Below are 13,713 nucleotides of genomic sequence, written 5' to 3'. Positions count from 1 at the left end.
TATTGATCTACTTGCACTTGACGTGCTTTCGAACTGCTAGGTTGGCAAGAGCTGGGACAGAGCAACGGGAGCTCACCCCGTTGCGGGGATTCGAACCACCGACCTTCTGATCGGCAACCCACAGACCACAGCACCTCCATACCAGTTGCTGGAAACCACAGGAGGGTTTCTTGTGCTCAGGTCCTGCTTGGCCGCTGTGAGAAAAGGATGATGGGCTAGGCGGACCGTCTAAGCTCCATGTTAGCTTTGTACAAGAAACCTGTTACCCAGTAACAAACCCAGGAGGAATGCTTAATAAACAGGTTGCCCGGAGGAGCCTAAGGTGGTAACTGTTGAGAGAAGCTACAGCTCAATAGAAGAGGAATCATAGAATTGTAGAGCTAGAAGGGACCACAAGGGTCATTTGGTCCAACCCCCTGCACTGCAGGAATATTTGCCCAATGTGGGGCTTGAACCCACAACCCTGAGATTAAGAGTCTCATGCGCTACTGACTGAGCTATCTTGGCGATTCTTAAGAGCATCTATTTCACATGTTATTTCCAGGTGAGGCACTGGAGAGTCACTGCCAGTCAGTGCAGACAGTGCTGAATGGTTTGATTTGGTAGAAGGCAGCTTCCTATGTTCCTATCCTTAACGATTCTGCGGAGAAACGTTCCTCCAACTCCTCCGTTCTGGATGGATCAAAGGCAGAGGACTGGGAGGAAATAACAAAGAGATCAAATCAGCGCCAAGAGGCCTTGCCCAGTCTACTCGCTCTCCGAAACTCAGTACAAAAAGCCAGAAAGTGACATTCCTTGCTCTGTTACTCATCTGTGCTGGTCAGCGATAGAGACGATCTCCCAGAAGTGAGAAAACTGTGTTTAAAACAGAAGGTGGGGAACTATTTTTCGGTCCAAAGACTACATTCCGTTCTGGACAATGTTCCAGGAGCCACATCCCAGTATTTGGTGGGGCCAGAGGAAAAGGTGGATGTAGTGTTCAGGCTGCTGGGAAATTGTAGCTCTGTGAAGGGTAAACTACAGTTCCCAGGATTCTGGGATGGTTGCTTTAAATGTATGGTGTGTACACAGATGGAAGCTAGCCATGTGGCAGGGTGGAAAGATGCTACTTTGCTAGCCTAAGGCCCTCACACTTTGAACTGCACCATCCCCACCCACTCCACCCACAAACCACACCAGGGTTGCTGCAACCTTTTGAAGGAGAGCATTTATTCCCTCCCATAATTGCACCCCACCTTCCAAACCTGCCCATAATCATGGCCCAACTGAGTCCCAGAAATGCAGGAGGACAGAAAAACTCTACAGGGAGCAAGAGGGCAAGTATTATTTCTCCTGATCGCGGCACACCAAAATTGTTTCTTAACACTTGCCTGGAATTTCCAAGCCGCTTCAGGCTTTATAAAAAGAGGAGCTTTTTTAGGTTAAGAAAAAGGCTGTGCAAAATATGCTTTGATTGGTATAAGACCATCCCACCGCCAAATTTAGATGCATGGCGACAGAGAATGGCCAGTTTCTCACATCTGGAGTTGCTAAGCTAAAGGAGAATGATAACAAGGAGAAATCTGAACGATAACATTTCAACTCAGAATTACTACACAGTGATCACACCCACACCAAGCATCTGAAGCCCTCTTATACCACTAACAATCATGGCTTCCCTCAAAGAACCCTGGTTTGTTAAGGGCTGTTGGAAGACCTCTTGCAGGTCCATAGTTTTCTCATCATCTTTAACAAACAACAGCTCCCAGGATTCTCCAAGACCTTAAAAGTGGCACAAGTGTGCTTCAACCGTGTGGCGTTAATGCACCCTAATTGAAATTAACCTTGAAGATAGATCTCCTTCCTTCCTTCCTAACATTAGAAGTCGGGGCCATCCAGTTAAGCTGAAGGTTAGAAGATTCAGGAAATATGAAATACCCCTATCTACCCTCCATCCAGACAAGTGAGAGGCATTACTGGAGAGGCAGTACACTTCTCACCTAGGCAAAAATCACTCAAGGAGGCTGTGAAGCCAGGCCAGTGAGGGCTGTGGCCTGGAAAGCGTTCCAAAGGCCATATAAAGAGCCCTGGAGGGTCACACATTTCACTGGCCCTATGTCACACCCATAATTTATTTGTCTGGCTGGAATAGGTCCTCCAACTGTAATAATGCTTCTTGCTGGTCTGGATGGAAGATTAAAAGGGGTGTGTGGGTGTGTGTGCAGAAACTGGCCTACTATGCAAAGGCGAAATTCACAACTATTGCCCTGCATCCACCACTGGCATGTGGTCCTCAGAAGGTGGTCCAGAAGGGAATTCGGCCCTTGGGCTGAGAAAGGTTCCTGACCTCTGCTTGAAAGCCAAGTCTGTTGGAATACTACAAGGGGCACTATTTGTTGCTCTGCCTCAGACAGCAAAACGTCTCCAGCCGGCTTAGGGTAGCCTTGCTGGGGTGACCTCACACAGGCTGGAAGGGAAATGGATTTGACTCAGAGTTACTCAAGGAGCTGATCATTCCTGAATGCTAGAAGCCCAGTCACCACATCTGCGTATTTGCAGGGTGTCCTCACTTTTTGATTGCACTCCAGCCCAACCCAAACACACTCACATCATCATCCATGACTTTCCCTCTTCAGTCACTCTTCCCCAGCTGCAAAAGCTTATCCCTCCATCTCACTCACATTGCAATCTCTTGGTGAGTTCTTTAAGCAGTTCCCCACCCCCCACAGAATGGGTTGGACACACACGTTCTTGAGAAAATAGACAGTTGCAAGCTGAGAGGAATTGCCTCACTGGTGGAGTAAGGTATTATTAGGCTTTGGACTTTAGTCACCGTACAGGCCCCATCACCCCACTTTCGGTGGTAATATTAATTCCCTCAATATGGCTGCACTGGGAAAGTGCCATAAGCTCAGTGGTACAGCATCTGTCTGGCATAGAGAATGTCTAAGGTTCAATCCCATGTCTGATATCCTGGAGAGTCACTGTCAGTCATGGCTTCGTCCCTGTATACCTTTAGGAGCGTCTCTACGCCCATCGTTCAGCCCGGACACTGATGATATTGTTTTAGCAATATCATCTCTTACACTCAGTTCTAGTTCCTAGTAACTGTGAAATCATTGGTCAATATAATGTGTTTAGCTGTGCTGAGTTGTAGTAGTACTAATACCATATTGTTGTTGTTGTTGCTGCTGCTGCTACTACTACTACAACAACAGCATTAATAATATTAATATTCATCATGGATCCAACAATACAGTTGTTGTTGTTTAGTCGTTTAGTCGTGTCCGACTCTTCGTGACCCCATGGACCATAGCACGCCAGGCACTCCTGTCTTGCACTGCCTCCCGCAGTTTGGTTAAACTCATGTTCGTAGCTTCGAGAACACTGTCCAACCATCTCGTCCTCTGTCGTACCCTTCTCCTAGTGCCCTCAATCTTTCCCAACAATACAGTAGATGGTTCAAATTCAAGAACCTAGCTGCCCCACTGTTCAGAGAGCTAAAAGGAAAGAAGCCAGCATTGGGTTGGCGTTATTTTATTTTTATTTAACCGTACAAAAGAACGGTAAAAACCATTCTTTTAGCTCACAACTGTAAAGGCCCCTTTTATTCCTGTTAATAGAACATAGGGCAGCTGGGGTTCCTGGGGCACTCCAGACGAGAAAGCTGGCTGATCCACAGCAGGAGAGCAAACCTGTCTGCTTTCTTTTTGAAAGGCTGCTTTGTATCCCAGGTGCTTGTAGAAAGTGAGGGAGCGAAACGGCAAGGAAAAACTGGCATGCAAAAGCAGGTGAGGCGAGGGGTGGTAGGAAAAGCCTCTTGCTACATGTCAGTTTTTCCACAGTTGTCCCTGGATCACAGTTGCCGATTTGCCCAAGTCTAGGGCCGAGGGTCCTGTGGGTCTCTAGGCGCTGATGTCTCATCAGAGCCAGCCAGTGTGGCCCATGATCAGGAATTTTGGGAGTTGTAGTTGAACCATGTTGCTAGATTGCAGCTCCCATCAGTCCCAGTCAGGGATGGTGAGAGTTGTAATTTCATCATGTTGTTGGATTCTGGCTCCCGTCATGATACAGTGAGCAAGCCCCAAGGGTAAGAAATAATGGGAAATGTAGTTTAGCCATGTTAAGATTCCAAATCCCATCAGCCCCAGCCAGCATGGCCAATGGTCAGAAATACTGGGAGATTCAGGTCAACAGCATCTGCAGAGCCACAGGTTTCCTACATTTGCCTTAGTCCATGTTTGTTTGCTTGCTTGCTTGCTTTGGCTAAAGCTTCCCAGCCTTATAAAAATGTCAACACGAAGAGAAAGGGCTTCTGGGACATCTCCTCCCCAGTGAAAAGAGCACCAAGGCATTTTCACAGCTCTCCTCTTGAGCACTTGCTGTTTTGGACTACAGCTCCTATTTGCCCGAATCAGCACAGCCATATAATGGGAGCTGTACGTAACTCGGTGTGCTTCAGGTGTTCTGGATTACAACTCCCATTAAGGTCCCTTTTACAAGTCAACTCCAGCATTGTGAGATGTTCTCAATTCTTGCTTGGGATTCTCATGCCAGGTAACTGAGGAGGGAAGCTCTCATTGTTCCCCATAAAACCCGCCTGTGATTGCTTTGCATACATACTCCCTCCTATGCAGACACTTGTGCATGAGATTCAACATTTGTGCTGGCAAGCCTTCACCACCCTGCTGCCCTCCATTTAGCTCAGTATTGTCTACAATGACTGGAAGCAGCTCCCTGGGGTTTCAGACCCAGAGTCTCTCCAAGCCTTACCTGGAGATGCTGCGGATTGATCCTGGAACCTTCTGCCTGCAAAACAGATGATCCACCTCTGAGCTACAGCCCTGCAATGCCATATGTCCCACTTTACCACCTCACTTTTCTTCAGTGGGACCAAGGGCAGCTCCAGACAGCCATTATTTTGTGGGAGGGATTCAAACCATAAATTTAGATTTGTGCTATTAAAGTGGATAAAGCGCTCTGTCACCCTAGCACAACAAATACACTTAAAAATGAGAAAAAAGAACTTTTTGCCATTTGAAAAGTGATGGGGAAACTATTGAATAGTGTGGAATGGGGAAACTATTGAATAGTGTGGAATGAACAAATGATTTACAGGGAGACATGTAAACACCCTGCAAGCAAATAAAGCATGCTTGACAAATGCTCACTTGGTGGATCTACACACAGGAAAGAAACACTATAAATAAGTCAGAAATTAGATTGTTATAACAAAAGGGGGGAAACCCTTTGGAAATTTGTGTAGAAAAGCTTTCTGCTCTCTGGCGCCATCTGGTGTTGCATGTTTATAATGCATGCAAATCGTTGGGTTTTTTTACTAATGTACCTGTATCTGAGTCCCAAGTCATATAACTGCCCCATTAACCAATCAAAACTAATGTTCAATAAAGATTAGACTATGCTTCCAGAAGACCTGTTGTGAGCATTCATCCTGACCTTTAGGGTCCCTTCCAACTCTATAAAAACATTTTTATTCTATTATTTGGAGATTAAACAACTCTCTACTGTGCATTTTCTCATCACTTTCCTTATCACAAAAAGTTCAATCTCTGGGGGAAGCAGGTTTGTTGTGTGAGCATCGTCGGTGAGTGATCATAACCAATAGCCAGAAATAGATAGCAGGAATGTTTATAGAGAGAGAGAGAGAAATCCAAACAATTTCACTCTTTTACCTTTTATCACTATTTTGACAATGTGACAATTTTACTACACTATTTATTTTTATTTATTAAATTTATATACCACCCTTCATCACAAGATCTCAGGGCGCTTCACTAGTCTTCTTGTATACATAAAAATGTACGGTGTTGTCATGGTGCAGTCCACGTGGCCAACAGAGGTTGGCGAGCAGAGACAGCAGCCCCTACTTTCAAGTCATACTTGCACAAGCACACAAAGGAATATCCAAAACCTTTAGTGATAGTAGATTTTTAGAAGGGAAATTCCACCTTAACCTATCCTTCTGGTTTCATGGTTGTTCTCCTTCTCCAGACCCGAGGCCCCGTACATTCATCATTCATTCATTTTCTTTTTCATTGTTGGCAAAAAAAAATCTCAAACACTGCACACCCTCCAACATGATGCGGTGAAAAACCAAGACGCCACCTTCCAGGGCTGCATTCCCATGTGACTCATGTGATCCACTCAATATCATGGCCCTGAAAAAGTGCTTTTTCAGGCACAGTGCCCAAAAAGCATGTGTTTTGGGGTGCCCTGCGAGAATGTGGCCAGATAATGGCGCCGAAAATGGCTGTTGTGCACTTGTGCGAAAAAAGGGATGTCTCGGTTTTATCGGGATGGTTGAGAGGAATGTACTGTTCTAGGCTTGTTGCCAGTCTTTATCATCTTCATATTCTGCAACTATTCAAAGCACATTTGTTCAGCTTTCTCACGACAACACTACAGCAAATATTTTAACCCCTCTCTTCAGCCTCACCAAATGAAAAACACAGGCTTCAACCATCTGTACACCATTTCCAAATCATAAATATTATGTGCTTGAATTTGCAAGTATGCAACTGAATAACATCAGAAGGCAAGAGCCTTGAAGGGCTTATAGTCTAGCCCAGTGTTTCCCAAACTTGGGTCACCAGCTGATGTTGGACTACAACTCCCATCATACCTAGCTAGCAGGACCAGTGGTCAGAGATGGGAATTGTAGTCCAAAAACAGCGCAAGACCCAAGCTTGGGAAACACTAGTCTAGCCTACAAAGCAAATCATGATAAATGCTCAATAAACCTGCTGTCTAGGCAGTGTTTCCCAACCAGTGTGCCTCCAGATGTTTTGGGACTACAACTCCCATCATCCCTAGCTAGCAAGACCAGTGGTCAGGAATGATGGGAGTTGTAGTCCCCAAACATCTGGAGGCACACTGGTTGGGAAACACTAACTTCTGGATTATCCGCTGTTGGGTTCCTTGGACTTTGGCTCCCTCTGCTGCTCATCCTAACCCCTTCCTTATATCGCTTGCGAGGCTGGCTAGTCATCAGAGATGTGGGGAGTTATAGTCCAAGCAACATCTGGAAAGTCACAAGTGCCTTTGTTCTGTGCATTTATTCTTTTATTTAAAAATGTATACTGCTGTATGATAAAAAAATTGTTACATCGGTTGGCAACAATATAAAAACGCACAACCAGACAATAAAATCATTTAAAAAGTTAAAAGCAAAACGAATGCATGCATTTTCTCCCCACTCCGCCTCACCACCCCAGTTTGCAAACAGCCATGTGAAGTCCTGAAAGACCTACATTGGCTCCCAGTACATTTCTGAGCACAATTCAAAGTGTTGGTGCTGACCTTGAAAGCCCTAAACGGCCTTGGCCCAGTATACCTGAAGGAGCATCTCCACTCCCATCATTCACCCGAGGGCCTTCTGGCGGTTCACTGTGAAAAGCGAAGATACAGGGAACCAGGCAGAGGGCCTTCTCGGTAGTGGCACCCGCCCTGTGGATGTCAAGGGAATAAACAACTATCTGACTTTTAGGGAAGTTTTTAATGTTTTGATGTTTTATCGTGTTTTTAACATCCCGTTGGGAGCCGCCCTGAGTGGCTGGGGAAACTCTGTTGCCTCTAGGGAATGCTTCCAAATTTATATACTACAGGGCTGCCCCTTATGGGGATGAACCCTTTTCAAAACTTCATGAACTCCTGAGGTAATTCTTATTTATCTAAACTGCGGCTGTTGCCATTGGAAGTGCTTCCCCACACCAGCAATATCAGGGCTCCCTAGACCAGAGAGGCAGCTCCACAAGGAAAAGAAACCTTCTGGTCCTGCTTGCCTATTGGCCGCAGGACAAAAAGAGCGGGAAAATCCTCTTCTGCTATAGGGCAAAAAGAGCGGGGAAAATCTCACTAGACAGAGGGGAGCTCCCTTGCCAAAACTTACTAATCCTGTCAGCCACAGAAGGGGAAGGAGTCTTAACTTCTCCACAGAAAAAGTCATTAAATTATTTTCAGGGGTAGGGAGCCAGTGGCCCTCCATCAAATGTTGGTGAATCTCCCCAATTCCGATCACTGGCTGGAGACTCCAGCAACATCTGGAGGGACCACAAGTTTATAGTCGTCTATCACATTCCCCCATCTTATTCACCATTTTTCTAAACTAAAAAGTCGCTAAACATGGGGTTTTATACTTCATTTCCACCTTTCACACATGAACTTAAAAAATGCAGGTGCAGGACACTGAATGGGCAGCTTTAAATGTGCGTTGGATACTTACCATGAATGCTCCTTCTGGGGCGAGGGTGGCAGGCCTACAGTACAACCATGGGTTGAGGCCCCCAGTGCCAGGGAGAGGCAGGTCCCATGGTAAACAGAAATCAGATTTTTTAAAAAGACTAATTTATAATGTAGAAATGCATTGGGGCTTGTTGCAAAATGTTGCAGTGTGTTGCACAGCCAGCCAGCCATGCTTCCTTCCAGTATGCTCCATTCCGTTCGCCCTCCTCCATTTTATTCCTGTTCCATCCATCCCACCAGCATCCTATGCCCACAGAACACGCTCCGTGCTCGTGAGGCTTTTTGGGGCTGTCCCCTTCCCACCATGGGTTTTTCCTAAATATTTCTTGTACTTCTGCAAACTTTGGGAGGATCCCAAAGCCTTCTGACAGCATCCCTCTTCTATCTAAGGATCCACACTTTGAGAACATGTGCGGTACAGTGGTACCTTGGTTCTCGAACGTCTCGCACTGACAAACGTTTCGGAACCCGAATGCCAAAAACCCGGAAGTAAATGCTTCCGTTTTCGAACCCGCCTCGGAAGTCGAACGGCTTCCGCTACGTGTTTTTCAATTTTCTCAATTGAAATTTGAGACAGCCCTTCGCACCTCGGTTTTCAAACGTTTTGGAAGTCGAACGGTCTTCTGGAATGGATTACGAGAACCGAGGTACCACTGTATTTGCATACACAGATGAGGCCCTCCAACAAAATGTTGCTGTGTGGAAGTGCTTCTGTTCAAGGTCACAGATTGCCCTGTTTCAGAGTTGTTATTTTATTCATTTGCAGATGTTGGGCGGACACACCAGTTGCCTAATCCCAGCTAGATTTCTTCACCGATTCTGGAAAAAACAGGTTATCCCATTCAGACTGTTCCATTCCCCCCACCACAGGCGACACATCTTGCCCTATGAGGAGGGGAAAGAATGCAAGGGGACAACAGACAACAGGGCCTGCTTTAGTCAGCCTACCCCCATCCCACTTTTATATGTTCTATCATTTGTCTTAGCGCTTTAAATTGTAAACTGCCTTGTGTGTCTTGGTAGTAGGAAGATGTATAAAAACAACAAATGAATAAACTAAGTAAGAAATTGCCCTTCTGCTTTAAATATTGTTTAATTTTTTTAAAAAAAAACCTCATGGCGACGTCAATCAGACTTCAGATTCTTGAGATATATCTTGGGTGCCGTCCATCCCTCAGGAGCCTTCTTCAGTCCGGCTCTCTTCCAGATGCGTTTCAGATCTAGTTCAAACCTTTTCTGTAAAGACAAGACATAAAAAACCAAGATCTAGTGACATCTCCCTTAGGATATTGTTTACTTTGGGGCAGCAAGTCCTGGATGGCAGTGATGCAGTCTATTAATGTGCAGAACTAGGAACTGCAGAATTATGTGTGGGTCAAGAAAATGATGAAGGGACATCAAAAGTGAAATAGGTCTATAGGAAATTGACAAGTGGATAAGGAGGTATGGTGTGAAGAACCAGCATCACACAGGAACATAAAGAGGCATAGGTTCATATCCCACTTCTGACACATCTATTTGCACTATAGTGGGAAATAGCTCAGTCGCTAGAGCATGAGACTCTTAATCTAAGGGTCATGGGTTCAAGCCCCAAGTTGGGCAAAAGATTCCCCAAGTTGGGCAAAAGAGGGTTAGAGCAGCTGATCCTTGTGGTGATTTCCAACTCTACAATTCTAGGATTCTATGATAATGCTCAACTACAGGACTGGGCACAATCAGGAAGGGGCTAGGTGTGAACGAATTCAGGCCAAGGGCCACATTCCCCTCTGGGCAGCCTCCCAAGGGCCAATGCCAGTGTTGGGCAGGGCCAGAAGCAAAAGTGGGTACAGCAACAAATGTGAATTTTGCCTTCATTCTGTAGGCTAGTTCCTATATGCACATGCAAACCTTTCTATCCTCCATCCAGATAAGCGAGAGGTCGTACCAGAGTTCAAGGATGCATTCCACCCAGGGCACTCCAAGGCAAGAAGCAGGGCCAGTGAGAGGTGTGGCTAGAGAGAGGAGGTGCAGCCTAGTGAAAGCATTAGAGACAGATGCCTGGAGGGCCACGTTTCAGCACCCAGGTCTGACGTTCCCCATCCCTGAGCTAAACAGACTATGCCAGCACCAGTTCCCAGAATCCTCCCTTCCCGCACTCACTTGTTTTCTCCGGCGCCGACCTTCCCTGACCTTCTTCCGCAAAAACTTTGTCCGCTTCATCAGCTTCTTGTACTTGTGTCTGTTCATCTTCCTTCTCCGGATCTTCAGAACGTTCTTGCATTCCATTTTGCCCCGGTTCAGCTCGCCTCCCCCCTCCTCGTTGTCATCCTCAGCTTCTGCACCCCGGGAAGATGGGGGGAGGTCATACTGATGGTTGGGTTCATAGCCTAGCTTCTCATAAACATGGACGGCACCTCCACCTTTAGGGAGGACATACTGGACCGTCAACCAGCTTTCAAGGGGGGAGATCGACATCTTCCTTGGCACCAGGATTTCTTCCAGCTCAGGGTCCAACGCATACCACTGCTGGGGTTGGGCTCCATTTCTGTTTGAGGGAAGTGTGCTGTAATTTGCGGAAGCGGCAAGTCTAGGAATCGGAAGCGAGGTGGCTGATCTCAACAGAAAGCGTTCTGTGTGGAAGCACGGTTTGCAAATACGTGAGCATTCATTATTTATTAAAAAATTAATGCATGAGCTACTTTTTCAATAATCTTTCGAATGCTTTTAAACGCCTTTTTAAAACCATGTTTAATCAATAATTTTGACATTTCATGTCATATTTTTGTAAACCGCTTTGAGGTTTTCTTAAAAGCAAGTTTGTTAATAAATTAAGTAAAAAAAATGATTAAATAAAACAAATTTTGCAGGGAACATTTCATGTCACAGAAAGAAGTGCTCAATGACCGGGTTCAACCTAACAGACTCCAGAAATTTTGGACTCCAACTCCCATCATCTCTGACTATTAGCAGTACTAGCTGGGGATGATGGGAGTTGGAGTCTAATATCTGAAGGACATAAAGTTAGGGAACGGTTGGTTTAATGCCCACATGGAAACAAAATGGCTTGCATAATGACAGGCTGTGTGTATAATGAAGCTATGACTGATGGAGAGATCATGTACAATTCAGTGTACATGAACCAACACACAACCACAGATGGGTACCCTGGAATGTGGTGGGTACCATGCCACCTCTCTATCCTAGTAACCCCAGCTATAGAAAATCTATTCTCTGTATTACACGATCCTGGATTTTACTATTATTATTAGCAGCATTTATTTCCTGCTTTACACACACACACAAAATTCCTGAAGTGCTCACCCAACAATACTATTAAAAAGTACAAATCCTATTCCACTCTTCAAAGGAAGAACAAAGCAGTTCAAGTAGCACCCCAGCTTGTATGAAACAGAAGAGTTTTGCTGGAATTACTCCTCACCCCCACAGAAAAAGGTTTCCTACACTAAAGTTCATAGTACAGTATATCTAAAAATCATACACACAAGAAAACTCTGCTGGAGTAACTCAGTTTTGCCATTGAGCAGTTCTTCATATCCAGAAGGTCCCAACAATTTTAAAGGATTAGGCAGCAAGTGATGTGAAAGGTCCGAATCCCTGGAGAGCCTCTACTAGTCTGGATGGGCAAATAGTCTGACCTGGTGCATGGCATCTACTTGATGTTCCCAAAGAACGGTTGCGCTTACCTGCAAATCGAGAGGCCCTCGCTATCTGAGATGTCAGTCGTGGTAGCAGCATACTGGAGGACCACTCTAGCAGAAATCAAGAGATTTTTTTTAAAGGGAAAAACAACCTTTAAATGTTATAGGACTGTGTTCCCTCCTTCCCCAAATACAGTGCCCATAACCACACACCATCAGAAATCATGGGCTGTAGCTCAGTGGTAGAGTACCTTCTTTGCAAGCCTGCCATCTTTAGGAAGAGATGACGCAGTGCCCCTGTTTGAAACCCAGGGCTTTCTGGCTGCTCGTCAGCGTAGACTGGACAGGACAATGAACCGACTGTGCACAAAGCAACTTCCTGTGTCCCAGGATAAAAGTTAAGCACCTGAACAACATACCGAGTAGGCAGGCATGCAACTTACGAGGCCAAAATCTTCTCCAACCCACTGTGATGTATGGCACCTCTGTTTAAATTGCAGCAGTGGATTTTGATACACATTTCATTCTCTGCCTTCTTTTTTTGGACATGTGTAAGGAACCTCCCTATGCTGATGTGTTAAAGGTCACATGTTTAGGGAAGTTTTTAATGTTTGATGTTTTATGCGAGAAGTGAGGCTACAGGGAACCAGGCAGAGGGCCTTCTCGGTAGTGGCACCCGCCCTGTGCAACGCCCTCCCTTCAGATGTCAAGGAAATAAACAACTATCTGACTTTGCAAAGACATCTGAAGGCAGCCCTGTTTAGGGAAGTTATTAACTTTTGATCTTTTATCGTGTTTTTAATATTCTGTTGGGAGCCACCCAGAGTGGCTGGGGAAACCCAGCCAGGTGGGCAGGGTATTAATAATAATAATTACTATTATTACTACTACTACTACACAGACACACACCCAGAAACATCCTTCCTCATGGTGAGCCCCCACTGCCCAGTCAATCCCCCCAGAATTAGACCCTCCCTACCGTAAAGGTAAAGGGACCCCTGACCATTAGGTCCAGTCGTGACCGACTCTGGTGTTACGGCGCTCATCTCGCGTTATTGGCCGAGGGAATCGGCGTACAGCTTCCAGGTCACGACAAAGCCGCTTCTGGCGAACCAGAGCAGCGCACAGAAACGCCATTTACCTTCCCGCTGTAGGCTACCGTAAACCACGTATCACTGGCTACCCCTTAATAAGATAGGACCCCAACTCAGCCTCTCCCCGCCTCTTAAAGCCTTTCCGTATATACAGTATTAACAGCCACTCTTATTAGCACTCTTACCATAAATAACGCACTAATGTAGCCTCCAAAATGAATACACGGCTTCTATTAAAGTCAATCTGCCCTACTTCCAGGTGTAGGCAGAGAAGAAGCGCTGCTCATCGATATTAACTTACCATCCACAAGGGCTTACCATCCTGTTCGCGACGATGGGGGCCGTTTGAACGGGCAACTTCCGGCAGAGCAGCTAGGTCCCTCCCGGTCACCCGGAAGTTCCAGCGCAAAAAAAGTTCCTACATATCTTTACCCATTTGCCGCTGCTCCCCTCTGGCGGTAGTCCGTGGGATAGCAACGCAGTGAGCTTAATCCCCGCCCTAGCAACCAGATAGGAACGCAGCTCAGGAGCAGGAGAGGTATATTGCCAGTCGGAATCCTCCAGATGTTGGCTAGACTCCAACACCCACCATCCCTGATTCCATTGGCTGTGCTGGCTGGAAGTGATGGGAACTGGAGTCCATCAACGTCTGGAGGGTCACGGTTCCCCATCTCATGGCTAGATTGATGAACGGTGTGACTCATTATATAAGGTGGACTTATGGGAAGAAGTCCAGCGCT

General features: G+C 45.9%; 1 protein-coding gene across 3 annotated transcripts; it reads right to left on the bottom strand.

The window, feature by feature from the left end:
- Positions 1 to 9,349: 9,349 nt before the first annotated feature.
- On the bottom strand, positions 9,350 to 13,365 carry AURKAIP1 (aurora kinase A interacting protein 1). 3 transcript variants are annotated; one of them, XM_035120059.2, is made up of 4 exons: positions 13,275 to 13,365; positions 11,925 to 11,990; positions 10,381 to 10,850; positions 9,350 to 9,477 (listed from the first exon to the last, which is right to left on the bottom strand). In XM_035120059.2, the coding sequence occupies exons 2-4, from the start codon at positions 11,974 to 11,976 to the stop codon at positions 9,367 to 9,369; spliced, it is 633 nt and encodes a 210-aa protein (XP_034975950.1). In that variant the 5' UTR covers positions 11,977 to 11,990; positions 13,275 to 13,365; the 3' UTR covers positions 9,350 to 9,366. The 3 variants fall into 3 exon arrangements, with proteins under 3 accessions (XP_034975950.1, XP_034975952.1, XP_034975951.1); XM_035120061.2 differs by having other exon boundaries at positions 13,292 to 13,329; XM_035120060.2 differs by having other exon boundaries at positions 13,159 to 13,295.
- Positions 13,366 to 13,713: the final 348 nt, after the last annotated feature.

Source organism: Zootoca vivipara, chromosome 6 (genome assembly GCF_963506605.1).
Source record: "Zootoca vivipara chromosome 6, rZooViv1.1, whole genome shotgun sequence".
NCBI lineage: Eukaryota > Metazoa > Chordata > Lepidosauria > Squamata > Lacertidae > Zootoca > Zootoca vivipara.
Note: the sequence above shows the minus strand (reverse complement) of the source record. Positions and strands in the feature narration are given on the sequence as shown.